The sequence below is a fragment of the Pithys albifrons genome, chromosome 3 (genome assembly GCF_047495875.1).
Source record: "Pithys albifrons albifrons isolate INPA30051 chromosome 3, PitAlb_v1, whole genome shotgun sequence".
NCBI lineage: Eukaryota > Metazoa > Chordata > Aves > Passeriformes > Thamnophilidae > Pithys > Pithys albifrons.
In genome coordinates this window covers 49,807,244-49,827,655 of record NC_092460.1, presented here as the reverse complement: position 1 = coordinate 49,827,655, position 20,412 = coordinate 49,807,244, and the positions used below count along the sequence as shown (strand labels likewise).

Sequence of the window (20,412 nt, the reverse complement as noted above, 5' to 3'; positions counted from 1 at the left end):
GTACTGACTTCCATGTGAGTATTTAGAAAAGCTTGAGATCATGGGAAGTTTGAGTTCAGTGAGCCAAACTCTCTCCCACTCTCCTGCTCTTTGTAAAATGACAAGAACCCTTTCTATCTACAGAATGATATCAGATATTCCCTGCTTTTGGTCTCATCACCCTCTTTTGCCTTACCCATCTGCAAGATTATTCCACGGGATCACATACTATAAAGACAGGAATAGCCTACTTATTACCACATTTCTGGCTCTGTGACTTGTGTCCTTCTCAGAGTACATTAGTAAAAATTTTAGACTGTGCTATGCCTGATTGTGTATGGGACACACTTGTTAAATGAGAGCTACTTAAGGTGGTGTTGAATCTTAAAAAAAAAAAAAAGGAAAGAGAAAACAAAAAAAAGGATAGAGGGAGGATATTTCTTGAACCCCATCAGATCATAAACTCAGATCATAACTGAGCCTGACAAGGATAAAGAAGACAATATCCAGATACCTCAAAGTTCCCCAAGTGTCTAGACTGCAGCTGGAAGCTAATACTGGGTTTCACTGGAAGGTGGGAGAATTTCCCATTTCTTGCTTGTTTCATCTCTGGGCAAAGCCCAGCATTTCAAGATCCAGTCCCAGATTCAGTGAGCCATGCTGGAGCCATTGAATCATATCTAGTGCAGGCAGTGGGCAAACTTATCTTACCTGAAAGAGAAACTCCTCATTTAGAAAAGGCTCAACATTTTTTCCATGAGACTAAATTTAAAAAACAGCAGCTGGCTGCAGCTTTTCTGGAGCTTAGAATATTAAAATAAACCTTAAAAACCATGGATGTGATTAAGAATTTAGGGGGAAAAAAACCTTTCATTGTTCATTTTAGCATGATAATCTCAGATTTGGGCTTCAGTCATCCTTTCTTCCCCAGTTTAAGCTACAAAATAGGCAGTCTGGAATTTATTTATTTATTTTTTAAAATTAAGAGACGCAAAAACAAGGAAGCAAAATGTAAACTCAGCTTCATTAATATCCAGGACAGGACTATGGTTATATAACAAAGCATGCAAAATATTTCCTTTTTCCAAAATTCACTTTCCTCCTAAGCTATTTGTTCCTTAGGCTAAGAACAAAAGAGATTCTGAGTCCTTGCAGCCTCGAGTTCTGTTTATGGTCTTCTTCTTTGTAGCAACTTTTTCCATAATTGAAGCAATTATCATCACTCTGCTCAATTATTTCTTCTCTACATTAATCAAACACTTATCTTTTGATCTTTCCTCCCTATTCATGCCAGGACAGCTTTTATGTAAAGATGCAAACCACTGCATATATTAAGCATGTATTGTAGGCTCTAGGTGTTCCAGCGGCTTTGACCTGAGGGGGTAATACCTGTCACAGATGCCACAGAGCAGCTGAATTTAGCTGTTCCCGTAACAGTCTGTATGGCATGAAATGTGCTTGATCTCATCTGCGCGTTTCTGCCACAGGACTAAAGGAAAAAACTCCAAAACAACACAAGCAAGTGGTATCAGAAAAAAAAAGAAATTAGAAATGTAGACTCCATTTCTATTCTGAAAAATCTTCCAAAATAGTTAAATGTTATTTAGAATCCTTAGTAAAACAAGACTCACAGGACAACACTGTCATTGTAGTGTATTTTCCCAGAATTAACAAGCCTGGGACCTATCAAAAGCAGCATCACTTCATGCTTTATTTAATGTACAACATTTTTGCTCCTCCTTCCCAAGCAGGCACTGGGTCTTACTGCAAAGAGCTTCAATATACCAGACACAGACCCTTGGCAAAGTAGTTTCCTCACTGCCTCAAGGCTGATGCCTGGATAAGAGAGGAGTGCATTTGGCAGGGAAGAGGATTGGCACATAAAAACCAAGGTGTGACTGAACAAGGGCAGGGCGGTCTGCACAGGAAAGTTTAGTATTACAGAGGCAAGGAAGCCTCTGAAGTCTGGGGAGCCACATGAAAAGCAGGTGCCTGCCTGGGCATGTGTGCTATCAGAGAAAGGATGGGAGGCACAGTGCCATAATTACACATCATCCTGTGACTGGTGCAAATGCTGCCAGGAGCCAGGATGCTGCAGTACTGAACTGATTGCTCCCTCAAGACAAGCTGCAAAGCGTTGAGTGCCCAGAGCTGCAAAGAGAAAGCAAGTGAATCAGCAAGGGGCATATCATTACCCAAGCAGTGGTAAGGTACAGAATTATACCAGCATGAAGGTGACGCACAGAGATGAAAACAGAGAGAGATGCTCCTTTGTTCATAAACACACTGGAGACAACCAGGTTACTGTGGAAAGTCATTTTATTTCAGAATTCCACGCACTCTGTCAGAGACCATGCACTTGGAATTTCCCCTTTGCAAATCCACAGCCTCCAGGCCTGGGAGAGATGGGGAATCATCTCTTCACTTCTCACTGCCAGTGCCCACACGCCAAGAGTGAGGGCCCTAATGGCACCTTGCCAGGGGGCAGAAAGCAGCCTCCTGTTTCCATAATTGCTTTTAAACACAGGAAAATAAATCCATCTGACTTGAAGGATTAGCAGTGGAGTTCAGCAGTAGTGAAACCCCACAGATGAGCAAGTTGGTCCTCACCCTGTGGTTACAGGGAGTAAGACAACAATCTTACTGGAAACTTGTGTGAGCTAAGCTATAGCAGAACACACTGAAACATTCTTGGAGCCCAGGCAGCAACCAGCCCAACATGTGCCCTGGGTTTCTTACAATCAATCTGTCTCTGAGCTGCTCTGCCAGGAAGGTGCCCGGAAGCTGCCCTTTTCACATTCAGCTTTAGGTTCTCCTGCTCTGTGCTACAGATTTGACTAGGAAGGAGCCTACCTATAGGTAAGACAGCACTCCAGGCTGCACATCAACACATGCACTGCATTTAATACTGAAAGGTGACAGTTTGACTCTGCAACATTATGTTTGACCCACAGGCTGGGTACAGCATTACTGTAAGTTTCCCATGTACTTACCTTACACCTTCTTCCCTGCCTCTTATGCCTGGCCTGCTTTTAAAATATTCCTAGTTGCAGCATCCCTGTGACCCATCATATCTTTGGCCATTGCTGAGACTGTCACTGCCAGGGCAGCTATTGCCTGATGTGGTGACCACATGTAGGGAAGTGAGTATTTGCCTCCTGAGAACAGGCCTGTGGATAGCTCAGAGGAGGGCAAAACTGAAGGGAAGAAATGATGGAAGTGATTGATTCAAGTGAAGTGGAGCAGAGTCTACAGAAAAGGCAAAAAGGCAGCTTCAGTCTCCATTTGATACACAAATTGAGCTCAATAGCAGCAAAAAATGGCCATAAAATATTAATTAATTAGGTTGCCAGGAAGAAGTAAAAGCATTCATGTAAACAATTCTATGTACAGATATGTATGTGACAACTGTTCTCAAGTCAGCTCAGACAGTGGCTTCCTCCTGTTTATAGCTCACCTTTTTTGTATCTAGTTTTGATAATTTCCAACCACATTGCTGCTCAATTCTGTGTGAAGACCACGGTACCAGAATCAGCACCAAGTGAGGAGTGACATCATACTGAAGAAATTAATTTTGCAGGAACTCCTGACAACCCAGATATTTTAATATTTTTGTTGACCTTCAAGTAATTAAAAAAGGGGAATTTCCCCCAATAGCCTACAGGCTCCAAGTCTCATCTGTCTGTTTTTAGGGTAGGAAGGCTGACATCAGAAAGGCAGTGGAGAGCAAGGAAAGGAAGAGGGGAAAAATTCTGGGAACCAGAGTGAAGAGCAATCAACAATTGACCAGCACGGACTGCTGCAAAACTTACAAAACACATAGTCATACAAATGGGACTTCTGTTACCTTTGATAGACTATAGACTTCATATACACACACAAACTTCAAAGTACATGTCTGGCAGTCTAGAAAATACCAGTAGCTTAAGGATTAAATAATTTAAAACGTAATGTTGTGTTATCACTGTTTACAGAATACTATCTGACACATTGGCTAAAATGGACGGATTGTCTGAGAAAGATGTTCCTTCCCTCATCTCACCTGCACTGCCTCCTAAAAAAAAACAAGGGCGAAATTCTTCCTTCTGTGGTTCCACTTCTGCAATTCACCTTGAAACTTCTCTGTCAAAGAAGGGAGAAGTCCTGAGAAGAAAGGAGGAGAAAAGGATAACAGGATTCCTGCTCCCTCCAAACCCTGCTGCAGTACCTCTCTCCATGAGTTAAGGAAGCTGGACAGCAAGGGGCAAAAAGCTGATTAAGCTGGGACAAGGCAACTATGTTTCTGTAACGATAGCTATGATGGCCTTTTGAGATACACAGAGCCTCAGACTCGGGGGAACACCCTCTCCCCACCATTTTGCAGACAGCAGGCTGGACTGCTGAACGCAGAGTATACATTCTATGGCCTGACAGCAGCCATAGCCAGGAGTGGGCAGAAGGTGTTGCCCTCACCAGCTTTCTGGGAGTATTTGTAAACTGGGAGCACTGCAAGGTCAGCACATGGAAATGAGGAAGGGGATAGCCAGCCTCAGTTCTGGGGAGGAGACTCAAACACACATAGAGCAGATGGCAAAGCTAATATATCTCTAAATGCCAGCTCTGTATATGTACCCTAATACCAGTGTATGGGACAGAACCTTGCTGATGACACCAGTTCTGTTCTGCCACCTTCACAGACTTACAGCTGGTGAGCATCTCGCTTGGGTGTGCTTATCACAAAGCCCTTTGAGGCATGCAGTCTTGTTTCCACCTCCTGTAAACCAGAACAGGCATAAGCTCTTGGGGAAAAGATGAAAAGAAAAAAAAATCCCAATTCCTCCTATGTGTGTCTCTCCACCCTCCCTCAAAAAGCACCCTCTCTTCCTGTAGGCCAGAGACAACTAAGGAGCTGCCTTGTTCTCTGCTCGCAAGGCCATTCCCAGCAGATCTGGCTAGGCAGGAATGGCAAGCCCTGTTCCTTTGGCCTCATCACACAGACAGACCACAAAGGTTCCTTCCTCCCCTATGACAGCTTTGATGAGAATTGCCCATACTGGAGGTTGTGTTGCAGCAGACTGGACAAGCCTTGCCCTTTAATGCTGAACCCAGCTTGCAAAGAATGAGAAGGTTCCTGTGGGACCTGTGGGAATTCTCCTGTTCCAAGCTCTACAGCCCTAAACACTGCCAGTGTAATCATTATCCACTCAGAAATACAATACACAAACCTATCCAAAACATCTCACTCAGTCTGTCCTGCATGACTGGGTCAGTGGGACAAAAACCAAAGGAAAGCGAGACAGTGTGGGGCAGCAGAGAAAAAGAAATACGGGGCAAAGTCAGACCAGAGGAAATTAAGCAACCTCAATGCAAGTCTGCTAAAATTGTCACTGGATTTACCAGCCCAGTTCCACCTTCTTCAGAGAAAAATGGACTTGCTGCAGTAGGTGTACTACAGAAGAAAGAAGTGCATAGTCTGGTTTACTTTTTTGGTAGACACTTCAGTAGAATTTATCTGAAGATCTTAAAGCTGCAGTTTCAGCCTCTCTTTCCTAGCCAATGGGTACCTGTTGGGACAGAGATGGTGGAAATGGACCAGTAGCACCAAGAAATTCAGTGGAAGCACCAACTCCACAGCAGGAAATTACTAATAAACCAAAAGGAAGGAGTGGTGGAGAGAGAGAGGAACATAGGGAGAAGTGGAGGAGACACAATTTGCAGTACTCAAAGTCTGCATTGGCTAAACCCTATCAACACTTTCCTAGGTAAGGCCCCATTACGTCTGCAGCAAGACCTCTGGCTCTGACAGAGAGCTGTAGAGGGTGTAGCCCAACTCATCCACTTCTTCAGGGGTGAGCTCTGAAAACAAGTTCACCTTGGGATTCAGAGCACTGGGGAGGACACCTGACTCCAAGTAGCGGATCAACCCCTTCAGTGCCTGCAAGAAGCGATCAGCCAGCATGTCCTGGGACCAGTCAGATTCCTCCTGGGATAGGTGCAGGATGACATTGGTGAGCTGGCTGGCAGTAAGGTGACCCAGAGCTGGGTTTAATTTGCATACTGCTTTGAAGATCTTGAGGCACAAGCAACGGCAGCCAGAATCCCCCTGGTCCAGGGCTCGGAGGCGAGCTGTTTCTGCTGGCCGCAGGCTCAGTCGCCACAAATTGTCATTCTGGGCCAATCGATGAGGTTTGGCAACAAGGACAATGTCACCCAGTGTCAGGGATGGTAGAAAGTCAATAAAAAGATGCCGATCCGGATCATACTGTACCTCCAGTGTCAAATCTGCTGGAGGAGCTGCTGGACGGATCACATAGTCCAAGAGACTCCCAATTGCTGGCCAGTTGATGGAGCCAGCTACAACTTTCTCAAAGGTCTCTGCTACAGTTTTGGGGGAAAGGTAACCTCCCACCACACAGCGGTCCCAGTAGCTGCTGCCACGGGGAAAGTACTCTGGGTTTTCTCGACGCACCAAGTAGAAGCCAGGAATGTTCATGATAGTGTCCTCCCCGGGGATACATGACCACAGGTTCTGCTCCAGCATCAGAGGCACAATGAGCTGGATGTGGTCAGCCGTCACTACCTTTCACAAGAGAGAAAAGTCAGTAAGAACAAGCTTTCTCTCTCCACATTCATTTTATTCACCACATATAGACAGCCTTCTGTCCAAAGCAACCTGGAAGAAGAATTCAGCTGTTTCATTCTCTTCTCTGTGTGGGATTCACAGCCTCCCTCTGTTAAAAGGCATTCTGAAGGACTATTTTGGACCATAAGTGGGATAATTCAAAGGTATAACCCAAGCTAGTGCTTACGTGGTATGTACTATTTAAAGACCTGACATGGACTGCATATAGATGAATCACTTTGCCTCATACTGGTCTAAGTCAGCTCCTTGGATGTGAGATGCAGCTGGCCTAGGGCACAGCAACACCACATAACAATTTAATACAGGAGGCAGAGTATTAAGTTTCTAGACAAGCTTAGGTTGCCATGGCTTAATGATGCCATGCTACAACTAGGTACGCTGCCCTCACCTGGTCTGCCACATTGCTCAGAAAAAGGTCATTAAAGATCCTTTTTCAGCAATGTGATTAAGACCCCAGATTTAAGTTTCACTGGCCACTCAACACTCCATTCCAGAGCTCTGACTCAAACAAAGAAGAGTGCCTCTGAATCACTCACTATAGCTGTGGGCGTCTTGCCATCACAGAGATACTGCAACAAGGTCTGCTGGTCAATCCAGTCTGTCATGCATTTAACAACAACAAAAAAAAAGAATAAGGAAGAACCTACATGGTAACACAGGAGTTCTAAGGGAATATCATGTGTTTGAACAGATATAAAATATAGAAAGGAGAGAGAAAAAACAGAGATCTACTGGAGAAACAGCAATGAAAAACACAATTAAAGGGAGAGACAGAGGGGAAGGAAAGAAAGGGTGAGAAATAAACCAGCAAAAACACCAGAGAGCAAAGGCTTTGTAGACAATGCCAGAGCACCCTGGTCACGCCTGTTCAAAGAGTTCTGCAGAAATCAATGCCTGGCTCCACACTGGGAAAGGCAACACCAGGGGCCTTATTCCTGAGGAATGCTATGCTGAGCCAGCACTGCTGACTGGGAAGCCTGAAATGCCCCTGCCCAGTCAGCCTTCTGAATATGGACCCACCACAGGGCCAGGAATTACCTGCAGGTCATCGTACAGGCTGCCGCTGAGGTACATGTCCCGCAGGGGCATGTCTGGCAGCTTGGCACGGAGGAAGCTGCGCAGCTCCGCGCAGATATCCACGGCTGCCTGCTTGGCCCGAGCCTGCTCATCCGCCGGGATAGCCACCTTCCTCCGGTAATAGCTGAAGAGCTTTTCTTGCAGGGACAGACGAAGGCGGGACTTTTTCAGCTCCACTTGACTCCTCTTGACAGATGGTCTGGGCTTTGTGGGTTGAAAGAAGTCTGCAAGACAGAAGGAAAACTGTTGATCATCTGCAGTATTTCACTGTGAAGCGTTCCGCAGAAGGATATCTGCAGCATGGAAATGCAGTATCCTAGGCCTCAAAAAGCTGTCAGCAGACATTTTGCATGCTTTACACAGGTACCAGTCGTAAGGGAGGTGCTGAGAAACTTCAAAAGACACTACAACGAGCACCGAAACAGGTGAGAACAAGTTACTAGACTTGGAATTCAGTCAGAATAAGACTAATATTGCATACAAGGAAGTAATTTTAATGGCCACATGGGGAGTATCTCAGCTCAATTTCATGAAAAATTTGGTGTAGTTACCAGTTCAGAAGCTTTCAACATTAAGCCAGACAAGTGCACAAAACACTCCTGAACAACCATCACGATCTCATTGAGTTTTTAACATTGCAACAGATTATTACAGTTACTAGCAAAACCCAGTCCTGACCTGGGTATGAGATCAGAGACCATGCCACCTAGAAATGAAATAGTTGTTGGGAGTCTATCAGCACAGTTATCAGGATGATGAGCTGACAGATCTTGGGGCCATCCCAGCTCAGGTAATAACAGCTCCAGTGAAAACCTCCCTCAAACCTTCATAGGCCAAAAAAACCAAGAGCCCACTCTGAGGCACAATACAGCAACACAAGTCTTTATGCTGTTGTTTGCCTTATTAAGCAATGTCTGACCAGCACAGTCTCTAAGCCCTTTTTTTTCTGACTGGTTTCCCAAAGAAGTAAGACAACGCTTCCCATCTGTCTTTTTCAGATTTCTCTTAATATGAATCAAGAGTCTCAGAAGTTATTGATGAGAATTAAGGAGCGGTCCCATTAAGGCAATCAGCTGTCTCAGATTTGTTTGGTAATGGACGTTCGGCCACATAGCACACGTGGAACGACTGAACAAGCTCTGCATGCAGACCCATCTCACCCAACCTCCACAGCTGCTGCCTCTTGTCCCACTGGGTTCCTTTGGACAAATTTGAGCTTTCATGAAATAGCTCACAAAACCACACGGAAATGGATTTCATTGCCTGTCCATGAAAAAAATTATTTTTCCATAGTGACTTTTACTTTACTTTTAATTTAGGAATGCAAGACATCACCATCAATGTTTTTATTCCTCAATGCTTATGTTTGGGGAATTCAATCAAAAGATCCAGACCTCATTTAATACAGCTGTCTAGTTATTCAGTGTTTCCCCAGCAGAAAATCTATTGCCGTCCTGAAGGTGACTTGCTTACAGAGAATCCAGAAATCAAGCTAAAAGCTTGATTCTGATTTTTAGTTTAAATCTCCAGTGTAAACCTCCTGAAGTGACCAGGGACAGAAAGTAAAACTGTTGAGAAAAAATAACCAAACACATATAACAAAGATTGTAAATTACTTATTATCGCACTCAGAAAGAAGACTGCAGGACACTTTTTATAGCCTGATGAAGACCAACTCAGTGATAAGCAGCAGTAAACAGGGAAATGCCATTACAGAATTTTTTTGTGAAATGGCAGAAATAATGTAGGAAATACCCTCCTGAACTGCTAGTACATTCACAATGTGAATATCTTTCCCTTAAGAAGACACAAACAAACTGTAATTGCCCAAAGACAGGCAACAAAGAGCTTGAAACAAATGGAATGGCTTTTAATCAGGACTGCACAGGTAAGTATTCACATTGAAAGATTAAATCCAGAGAGAGAATAAAGCTTAACGCTGTGCCATTATGAAAGGAACAAAGAATGCAAATAGATGATTATTATTGACTAGTTCCTAATATGACTTCTGATTTCTGAAGTTACCAATGGAGCTGCTTAAAAGAAAAGCATCAAAATCCTGGGCCAGACAGTATTTTTTTTCCCTGCATTCCTTTAAACAGCTACAGGATCTGTGGGCCTGGATGGTTCTGTAATGCAGGAGTATAACAATGCTCCTTACCTGTGTCAGCAGCCGAAGGATCAGTGGGAAGGGTCTGCAGGGAGCGGCTGAGGCTGGTCTTCATGTCCTGGGTCAGCAAGCGTGAGGAGGAGCCCAACCAGTTTGGTTCTTCCCAGCTTCTCTTTCCCGATTGGCTCAAGCGAGTGGGGCTGCTGGGAGCGCTGATTGCCCGGTCGTACATCTAAACCAGCATTATCAGAAATAGTTTGAGTCCTTAAGGGCCCACCACTTGCATTTTACCCAGCCCACTGTTAGTGCCACACGCCCCTTTATTTCCCACTCCCTCCTCCCAGTGCTCCGTTCTCCAGCCCCAGCTGTCCTGCCCACTCACCCGTTTGACGGCCAGCGTGGCGATGCCCAGCATGGCGGCGCCCCCCACGCCCAGCACCAGCCGGGCGTTGGACAGCACAAAGTCAATGGCTGTGCCAATGCCGTTGTCATCCTTCTTCCCTTTGCGCTGCCCAGCGCCTGCCATCTTCCCTGGAGAGAGCAGCAATGATAAATAAATGGGCTGAAAGACGCAACCCTCTCCTCACCTCACGCCCACTCAGAGGCGCAGGAACAGACTCCCACCAGGTCTCAGCACAGAGCCACAGGAACAGACCACTCAACCCTCCTCGAGGAGCTGCTTGTTCCTGGCCATGCCAGAACAGCACTGACCAAGCTCTGCAATGACAGCAGTTCTTTGCTTCCAGCAACATTCATTACCCAAATGAAAACATCCCAATTTGATGTGGGGTTTTTCTAGTCATTGAAGCAGGTTTAATAAAAGAAAGTAGGATTTACTTCCACAGTATTTTGTAATAAAATTCTGTGTGTTATGCAAAACTCTATAACCATTTGGGTATTTTCCTTCTAATTTGGGCTTCTCAACCAAAGCACAGGTAATTTATTTTCTAATTCTTTTGAGTGTAATTTTGCTCACAGACTGGGAGATACAGGGATGGTCACCTGCTTGTCTGTAACAAGCTATAATCTTCCCAAGAGCTGACAGGCAGTCTCAGATTAATTTCTGGACAATGGCTGGTCCCAGATACTTCAAAGGCACCCAAGAATCAACAGCAGAGACCATAATGCACCATGAAGGGAACGGCTCCCTTGCTTTCACTGGACATTTATTCCTGCCCTCAAGGCTGATTGGTTTGACTCTCAGACAAGTCACGTATAATATTAATATTTCCTTATATGTGTACTTTCGTGTCCTTCGATTTCCATTTCACCTTGAGATTTAAATTTAAAGAGTTTCCATGGCCAACACAGCCTCAAGCTGCACCAGGGAAGGTTAGGCTAGACATTAGGAATTAATTCACAGAAAGGGTGATTAGACATTGGAATGGATTGTCCAGGGAGGTGGTGGAGTCATTGTCCCTGGAAGTGTTAAAGGGAAGGCTGGATGTGGCACTCAGTGCTGTGGTCTAGTTGACATGGTGGTGTTCAGGCATAGGGTGGACTCGATCTCAGTGGTCTTTTCCAGCCCAACTGATTCTGTGACTCTGTAAAACACACCTTGTACCTATGGGAGGATCCCCGGTGAACCTACAGGAAAACATCAGGAAACTCTTCTGACATGACTCGAGATCTGTTTCCTCAGTCAGTTCCAGAGGTCCTCAGCCTGCCTGCCAGGCTCATTGGGGCAGTTTAAAACAGACCCTTCTGTTTTTCTAAATCCAAACTATACTCTCCAGAGGAACGTCCCTGCCTGGCTGGACCAGGAATACAGTCACCTGTGATCCCCAGGCAGAAAAAAGAAACGCACCTTCACAAAGCTCCCTGTAACTGCAGCACAAAGCACACAGTTACATCATTGTACGTGACCTACCTGTGACCTAATGCATTTGTGAAAAGAATAGAAGAGTCCTCCCGGCGTGCCCGTGGAAGCACTTCCAGCCTTCTTCAAGCCAGGGGTGTGCGATGAATGTTAATCATCTCTTCCGGCTGGGCGAGGGCGTTTCGGGAAGAAGGGGGCAGTGGGGCCAGTGTGAGCTACAGGGAATTTCTAAACCAGGCCGCCAAGTCCGCTCTGCAGGAAAACCTGTCCCTTCTTCAGCTGCCTCTCCTTGTCCTGCAGGCTCTGCAGGCCCTGGTTGCGGCGGAACTCGCGGCGCACGGCGGCGAGGTAGAAGTCGCGGTCGGTGTAGCGCAGGCCGCGGCCGCGACGCAGCAGAGCCCGATACAGCGCCAGCACCGCCCCGCGGGACCACGCGGCCATCGGGGCAACCGTGCGGCGCGGGCGGCGACCTACGGGGAAGGAACCGAGGGGGGCCCCCAGGCAGCCTTTCCCTCCGCCTGGGACGCGCCGACTGCCGCCCGCTCCGTGCCGGGCCCCGTGAAGGGCCGGGGCCGCCTCTCTTAACGACGCCGGGGCACCGGGCACGCCGAGGGCTCCGCTCGCAGCAGCCGGTCCCGCCGGGGGAGGCAGTGGCGGCGCCGCACTCACCGAGCGGGCCCGGGCCGCGGGCGGGGGTCACTCCGCTCCCCGCCGCCACCGCTCCCGGGGTCACCTGGCAGACCGGCTCTTCCGCTTCCGGGGCCGCGGCCCTGCGCCCGCCAATGGCACCGCGAGCCCCGGGGACAGAGCGGCGCGGGGCGGGGGCGGCGGCAGTGCCTCCCCCTGGCGGCCGGGAGGGGAACTGCATGTTCGGGAGTGGAATTGCCCGTTCGGGAGGAACTGCCCCACCGGGAGGGGAACTGCCCTACCTGGAGGGGAAGTGCACCACCGGGAGAGGAACTGCGCGGCCTAGGGGGGAACTGCCCCACCGAGAGGGAAGCTGCCAGTCCCGGGGAGAATCTGACCGGGCTGGAGGGGAACTGTCCCACCGGGATGGGAACTGCCCGACCTGGAGGGGGAACTGACCGGCCTGGAAGGGGAACTGCCCCGCCGGGAGAGAAACTGCCCGGCCTGGAGGGGAACTGACCGGCCTGGAAGGGGAACTGCCCCTCCGGGAGAGAAACTGCCCGGCCTGGAGGGGAACTGCCCGGCCTGGAGGGGAAACTGCCCGGCCTAGAGAGGAACTGTCCCGCCGGCAGCTCTTGCTCCGTGAGCCGCGGCTGCGGCGCTGGGTGGCGGCCCGCTCGGAGGGGCTGCTGTCCTCGCACCCGGCACAGCCGCAGCACCGGCCACTTTCCCTAGGCCGGGCGGTTCCCGTGGGAAAGGGCAGGGCTTGTCCCGGCACAACCGTGAGTGCCGCTGCCAGGGCACTGCGGGCTGAGCTGAGCAGGTTCCTTTGGTGCTCCGGGGCCACAGAACCACGGCCTCAATTAGGCTGGAAAAGACCTCCAAGGTCATCGAGTCCGACCTGTGGCCGAATATTGCCGTGTCAACAGACCAGAGCACTCAGTGCCACATCCAGGCTTTCCTTAAACACCTCCAGTGCCAGTGGCTCCAGCACCTCCCTGGGCAGCCCTTTCCGATGTCTAATCACCCTTTTTGTGAGGAAATTCCTCCTGATGTCCAACCTGAACATCCCCCGGCAAAGGGCAGGTTAATGCTGCGTGTTGCAAGGCACCTCTGACTACCCTGATGCTTTCTAGAAAATAACTTATCAAATTCAAGCTCCAAGGAACCCCAAGGCCTGGTCTGGAAGTCTCAGGGACTCCAGGGGAAGGGCAGTAGCTGGCAGCTTCTCTGGGGTCTACCTGAGCTCATAGAAGGAGCCTCCTGAAGCCAGAACCTTTGCCACTTCTGTCCGGATGCAAATCCCCTTTTTCCACTCCCTACTGTATGCCTACTCTGGGTCATAGATATAGTCCTCCTTGCCAGTCTCCTCCTCCCCAGGTCCTACCAAAATATAGAACATAACCACTGCTGTGCCTCCCCCGGGGAACACTGTGAGACAAAGAGCAAACTGTTTGTGACAGAGGAGAGCTACATCACTTCACACACTTCTCACTGACACCAGATATGACGGTGATAGAATTGAACAGGAAGAAAACCAGAAGCTCAGGACTGGCTCACTCTGTGCCAATCTCCTCTTGTTCATTTCCTTTCTGAGATAAACAACCCCAATCATTTTGATCTCTCTTTGTGAGTGAATTTGCCATGCCCCTAATCAGCCCTTTCTGAGAAAGGCTTACTTGAACTGCAGACAGTATTCCCAGAGAGGCCGTGCTAGTGATTTACATAATAGCATTATCATATTTTCCATATTATTCTCCCCTTCTTCCTTCTGCATGCTAATATTTTGTGTGTGCTTTTTTAACCTGCAGCTACTCACAGAACCAGGGATTGTGTGGCATCCAGATTTGTTCTTGAGTTGCTAGAGAACATCTGGAGCTTTGTAATTCTTCTGCACAATTTGTTTTGCCTTTTCTATCTTTGCACGTGCCCAGTGAAACCTTGGCAAATGTGTGGTGTTGCCCATTTACCACATTTGCATTTTACTCAGTCCTTTCCGATCTCCTCAAAAACTACTCAACAGCTTTGAGTCATTCTTGAAAAATGTTTGATATATTGTTTATTTTTGTTTCCAGATCATCAGTTCGTATACTGGGCAATTCAGGACCTCTGAGCCAGCATTCATATTCCCTACCCCTAACCTGCTGCCAGAATGAAAATCAATCTTTGAACCTTCCTTCTGGCTTCCTGCCTTCTCCTTGGGTTGTTAATCCAGAGAAATTCTTCACTCCTTACCACAGGGCCCTGTTACCTCTGGGCAGGTGTGCTGCTGAGCCCAGTCCCCAAAACTCTCAAGTATGGGTGAAAGCTGGAGCAGCTGCATGTGACAGTCCCCCAAAGCACTTCAAATGGGATGTTCCAGATCAGGCTGCACAATGATGGGCTTTCCTTACTGCCCTCCTGCTATGGCAGCCAGGGACTGTGGACCTCTCCAAGTGCCCCTCCCCAGCCTGGCCCCCTTGGACTGTGCTTGTTTTGGTGTTTCTCTCCGATCTTTTCCCCCTCAGGCTGGCTGCCAGCTCCTGGGCCACCCGCCAGCAGCTGCGTGTTCGTGTTGTGAACTACTCCACCCACACAAAGCTGCCCCAGCCCCTGCGAGGAGGTCACGCACTGTACCCACTGCCCAACGTGGTCTCCCCACACCTACACTGTGTGGGCATGAGTGTTCAATCTGCCCTTCCAGCCCTGCAAAGAGAAGGGCGAGTGCAACAGCAGAGCAGCACATGACCAATGCCACCTCAGCTGCCATGTGAGTGCTAGACCTCTGGTGACACAGTGGGCTTTGTAAACTTGAACTATGCCTTGAGACAGTGAAGCAACATCCCCACCTCTCCAGTGTTTCCCAGCCCAGTCGGCTCCTCTGCTGACTGGCTACACAGTTACCCTGGTGGGGACATACCGAGTGCCCACAAAACTTGTTCTGCCCTGATGGGATACTGGCCCTCACACACCATTTCCTCCAGAATCCTATTGCCTGATGGCTTCTTTGCCCATGGACCCACTGGGAATGCGGTTCCCCCTGTGGTTCCAGCCTGTGTCCCTGTAAGAAAGAGTTTGCTTGCCCTGATGTGGCAAGGGGCAGGCAGAAAGGAGGGAGCACATCTAAGCTGTGCTCCTGGAGAACAATAACAACATTTGTTTCCCCAAATGACTGAGTGAGTTTGTGAAATATGAAAGGCAACATGTGTGACAGGGCACAATAACCCCTGCTGGTGTGCAGGATAAGGTTAAGACATCCCCCAATCCCCCACCTCCTTGGCAGTCTCCTGACATGCCACTTCTCTGCCGGTCTTCTCATGATTGCAGCCAGTTCTGCCCCTCAAGCAGACACTGCCACAGGTTTTAATGGCCACCAAGAGCAGCAAATGGCTGTCCCCAAGCCTGGCTTGTAGCCTCTGCTCCTTGAACTCCAGTGCCATGCCCAGGGCTTCCCATTACCCATTTTGCAAGGGCAGGACCATTACTAGGCAGGGAGACATCCCTGTGCTGCCTGCTGCCAGCCAGCAAACCCTCCCTTGGCAACAGGGAGGTGACTGTGACCCTCAGAGCTGCAAATGGCATCTTGGAGGGGCTCTGCAGGCAGAGGAAACAAACTGTGCTTGGAGACAGAAGCCTGGCCTCTTAGAGGAGCCAGAAAACAGTTCTAAAAGGCAAAAGAGAAGATGGGTAGTGACCCATCATTGCCATCTGAGCTTGGGCTTAATATCCTTAATATCTTTTAGCAAATGGACCTTGCAGGAGGCCTTTTGGCAGTCTTATCCTGTTTAACAGTTCTCTCTTTCATTGTGGCTGTATTTCTTTTTTCTTCTAGAGAAATCACAAGGATTAATGGCATTTGGGCTCCTGCTCTCCAGCTGCAACAAGCCAGGAGGAGCAGAGAGCCAAGGGTGGCACAGGTGGCTTCATTCTCTGAACCACCAGCAGCTTTGATGTTGAGTGCATGTGGGAAGGAAGATGGGTGGTGAAAGAGGAGAGACCACTGGTACAGAGCCACCTATCAAGGAGCATTCCTGATTTACAGCCAAGACACAGATTTTAGAACAGACAGTAAATATTCAATCTGGGAAGCCATGCTCAGGATATGTATTAGATAGGGGGAAGAAGGGAAAGGTCCAAGCCTTGCTGAGGCTGAAGTGGGGCTTTTCAGCTCCCCAAAGTCCTGTCCTGCAGCCCCTGGGGCTTAAACACCGCCAGCAGTGAGTGGTCTTCTGTGTGTTGCAGAGCTGCTGCCCCTACAAGGGGCTGCAAAGTCCCTGAGGGGGCTTGGTTTTATTCCCTAACAAATTGAAATTGCTGCTGTAGTATTTTTACAGTTGGTCCGTGCCCACCTTCATTCTCAGCACAGCTTGTGTTTCTTCAATGAAATTTCCCCGTGGCTGGATTTGTTGGGGACTTTTCTCATGGCTCCCTAACTAGTAAGATTCTAACCCCTCACCACCCCCATTTTTCACTTTGCACAACAGAGCCATTCAGAGACCCTGCTTCAGTGAGTGCTATTATCTTCACAGTTCTGCACCACTCCTGTTATCCTTGCAATTTTGCATCACTCTGACAGCCTCATGGGCTTTCTGCAGTGGGAGTGTCTGCAGAGATCACAGGGCTTGCAGCTGGTGTTACCACCCACCCCAAGCAGGGCTGCACATGCTGTCCTCAGGCTTTCTTGTGCTGCTTCACATGCTGCAATGAAGTCCATTCCGTATGAACATGGGATTTGGGTTTGTGTAAGGGGTTATCAACCTACAAGAATCATAGAGTCCAACTCTTAAGGGAATAGTGTCGGAGGAGACCCAGGGTTTATACACTGGCAAAAATACTACAAGAGATGGATAGACGAGGACACCTAAGTCCAGGAACCCGGCTCCCTGAATATGGAAGCTCTGTGAGAGATTTATAAGGACTCTAATGTTCACACCCTATATTGATGTTTCCCCAGTTTGAATGTTATACACCCCAATGTGTCTACCCTGGTTGTTTTTCCCTTGGTAGTTCCTTGTCCGGGTTCCCTCTTCCCACAGAACCCTCCGGGTCGCAGCCCCCTGTCCTGGCCCGACCCGGCCCATGGGGGCGGTTGCCAGCGGGGCCGCCCACGAGGCGCCGCTGGAGCCCGGGCGGGGGCTGTCCCTGCCTCGAAGTGCCTGAAGCCCTACGGTAGACTTTCCCCGCCCATCTCATTCTCCCATTGGTCCTTTTGCCGCTCCTCCCCTCCCTCCTTCCCTTCGTTTGCATGTACCCAATGAACTGTGTTACTCCGCCCCGTCTCCGCCCCTCTTCCCCGCCTACATCCGGGGAATTCCCATGCTCTCCTCAAAAGCCAGCGCGCGGCAATAAACTTGGCTTTTCCTCGTGGACTCCTGGCAAGTGCGGGCTTGTTCCGTTCGGGACGGTCGCAGGGCCGGGGGCGGGAGGAGCCGACCCTCGCTTCTAAGGGGCCTGATCCTAGGGGAGCCCTGCTTGTCGCTTTCCTAGCCTGGCTCCTGGAAGCGGAAACCTCTCCACCGTATCGGTGGGCTATTTACAATCCGCTGATAGAATAGCCCAGATCAAACATATGACCTTGGTGTTAATGGCACACCACACTTTAACCAACTGAGCTAATTTCGAGAAGCAGAGAAGGGGGTGCCTGGATTTGAACCGAGGATCTCTTGATCTGCAGTTAAATGCTCTACTGCTGAGCTACACTCCTCCACCTACATATATATAACCTGAGAAGGGCATGGCTACTATATCTTGCTGCTTCTCTTCTCTTTCTAGGTAAAAGCTCCTATTGCACATCTGTTGCACCTATTGCATCCCATTAAGTCACAGGTCCTTAGATGGACTTACTTCTATCCCATTTGGGGAAATTTGTCTGGTTTTGGTTTTGCAGTAATCTGGCATTCACTTCTGGGTAACAGTTTGAGTCAAAAGCTTTAAAAACACCGCAAAACAAATAGAAGTGGGTAGATGTTTTCTACATTCTTTTATTTTTGTGTGTGTGCCTGGTTCTTAGTAAGTGTCTGAAGGGGGAAAAAATATGACTGATGATTTGTTGCTGTGTTTTTGGAAAAGGTCCAGACTGTAGAACAGGGCTAAAATGCCAGGAAAGAGTTTGCTGCATAGAGGCAGGCTTTTATTATTTGATTTTATACATTCCCTGAGTAACATAATTTCTTTAATTTAAGTCCTGGAGAAGTCATTTTAGATCTTTATTCAACACAGCTTATTTGCTCTTCTTCTCAGTTTTCCTTATTTTTAGAAAGGTGAAACATGTTCCCAAATTAAATTGTTACTGGGATGGACTTCATCCAAGAAGATCCATGTTCAAGCTATTAGGCACAGGAAACGTAAGAGTAAAACAATGGAGTTTGACATTGTGTTTCATTTGGCAGGGTGAGGAGAGATATGGCCTTGAAAGATTTGCATTCTTACATAGCTATAGTGTATTTGAAAAGACAGTAAAGACTATTTTTACTTCTCACTTTGCTTAAAAAAAATAACACACAGAAATGCTGGAAATGTGGGACTGCCAGATTCTCCTCAGTTCCAGGAAAAGGTTTGTGTTTGGGGATCTTGGAGATGCTTACAGTAACACCCCAAATATTAGCTGAAGTGGGCTGATCCTCTTCCCTTTTTCTTATGTGCTTGTTCCTACTGCAGCTACCAAGGCAGAGCTTGCAGCAGCCTGGCCCCAAGCCAGGCTCCTCTCCCTACCATCCATGGATTATATTCATTATATCAGTCTCTCACTTCAGTGAACTGGAGCCCCTTCTCAAGATGGGACAGTTTTGCACGGCTCCTCTGAGGTGGTTTTGCAGTGACAGAACAAAGCCCTGCAAAGCTCACTGCCAGGTGAAGGGTTTGACACAGGGTGCCTGTGAGCCACCAGCACATGTGCCACTGCCAGAAAGCAAGAATGTGTCTCTCTTCTGCCACGGCTGTGGCCAAATCCCCTCCATCGCAGTGCACTGGAAAGCAGGGCAGCCAGTGCCTGCAGCTGCGGGCATGTGAGCATGAAGCCATTTGCTGGTGACGCTCTCCGGGGCTGGGACAGCTCTCCCTGGCGGCTCCACGGGCTGCCTGCCAGCCAGCTGAGACCTCATGGCTTCCCCAGCTGAGCCGCTGAAGCAGTGAGATTTAAAAACATAATATCAAATTGGACTAATACTTAAAAATTAACTGTCCCTGCTAAACAGCATATTAAACCGTATCCTTACACAGGGAACAAACATCTCTGAGCAACAAAAGCAAACAACCAGGTTGCTGTCTCTTTTCTATCTTTCTGAAAGGTGCCCTAAGTTTATATTGAAATCACTTTTTTTCCCAAGCACCCTGTTGTTTGGAAACAGCACATCAATTCCCTTATCAGCCGACCTGCTGAAGGCATCAATCCAGAATCAGCTGGAGCCAGACCCTCCACCAACCAGGGATGGAGGGTCTGCCACAGCCTCAGTCCCCACTGACCAGTGTTGCACAGTGCCCATAACGAGAACCACACATCCCTGACAAACACCGAGACCTTAGGAGAAAACTTATTTCCAAGGCAGGTCATGCCAGAGCTCTTCCATGATCCATCACCCCATCTAAAACTTGTTGGGGCACTGAAATTCTGCAAAACAGACAGGATTTACTTAGCATTGGAAGGTTTACACGCTCCTGCTTCAATACGATGCTTAAGGTTCCATATCCATGATGCACACTGACATATCAAGATCTCTTTTGATGTGTTGAGGGACCCTCTGAGAGATGGTATGTAGGGCTTATGGTGGAGTCACATGCTCCCTGCACTTGGCTGACCATCAGCACTGCTCCTGCAAATGTGGGTCCCCATGGCAGACTGTTTGTCCAAGAGTCAACCCCTCTCTCACAGGATGATTTCAAGCCCCTGCAGCAGAAGCTTGTGCTTTCTGAGGAAAAAGGTCCTCGGTTCAGTCAATGCCTTCTTTTAAACCCTTATAAGGAACTAAAGAAATGCCATTTAGGTTACTCCTTAAAATTATATAAATGTCAGTAGATTTTGTGCTGGAGGCAAGAAAAATAACATGGGAAAACCTCTGACCTAGTCAACTCTCATTTCTTAAACTGTCTCACTAAACTGCCATTGGCCTAAGCTTATATATTTATACTTTCCCTCTTGGAAAATCAAAATTTCAGGCATGTTGGCCATTATCTATTTTTAGATTATGCCCTATTCAGACACAA

General features: G+C 48.2%; 2 protein-coding genes across 2 annotated transcripts; both read right to left on the bottom strand.

Annotated features, from left to right (window-relative positions):
* Positions 1–2,280: 2,280 nt before the first annotated feature.
* MIEF1 (mitochondrial elongation factor 1) lies at positions 2,281–11,832 on the bottom strand. The gene is made up of 5 exons (XM_071551800.1): positions 11,659–11,832; positions 10,171–10,319; positions 9,840–10,020; positions 7,640–7,902; positions 2,281–6,538 (listed from the first exon to the last, which is right to left on the bottom strand). Exons 2-5 carry the CDS (start codon positions 10,312–10,314, stop codon positions 5,732–5,734), a joined length of 1,395 nt encoding a protein of 464 aa, XP_071407901.1. The 5' UTR covers positions 10,315–10,319; positions 11,659–11,832; the 3' UTR covers positions 2,281–5,731.
* A 3-nt stretch (positions 11,833–11,835) lies between these two features.
* Positions 11,836–12,361, bottom strand: MIURF (mitochondrial elongation factor 1 upstream open reading frame). Its single transcript, XM_071551801.1, has one exon. The coding sequence runs from the start codon at positions 12,046–12,048 to the stop codon at positions 11,836–11,838; it is 213 nt and encodes a 70-aa protein (XP_071407902.1). The 5' UTR covers positions 12,049–12,361.
* Between the last annotated feature and the right edge of the window lie 8,051 nt (positions 12,362–20,412).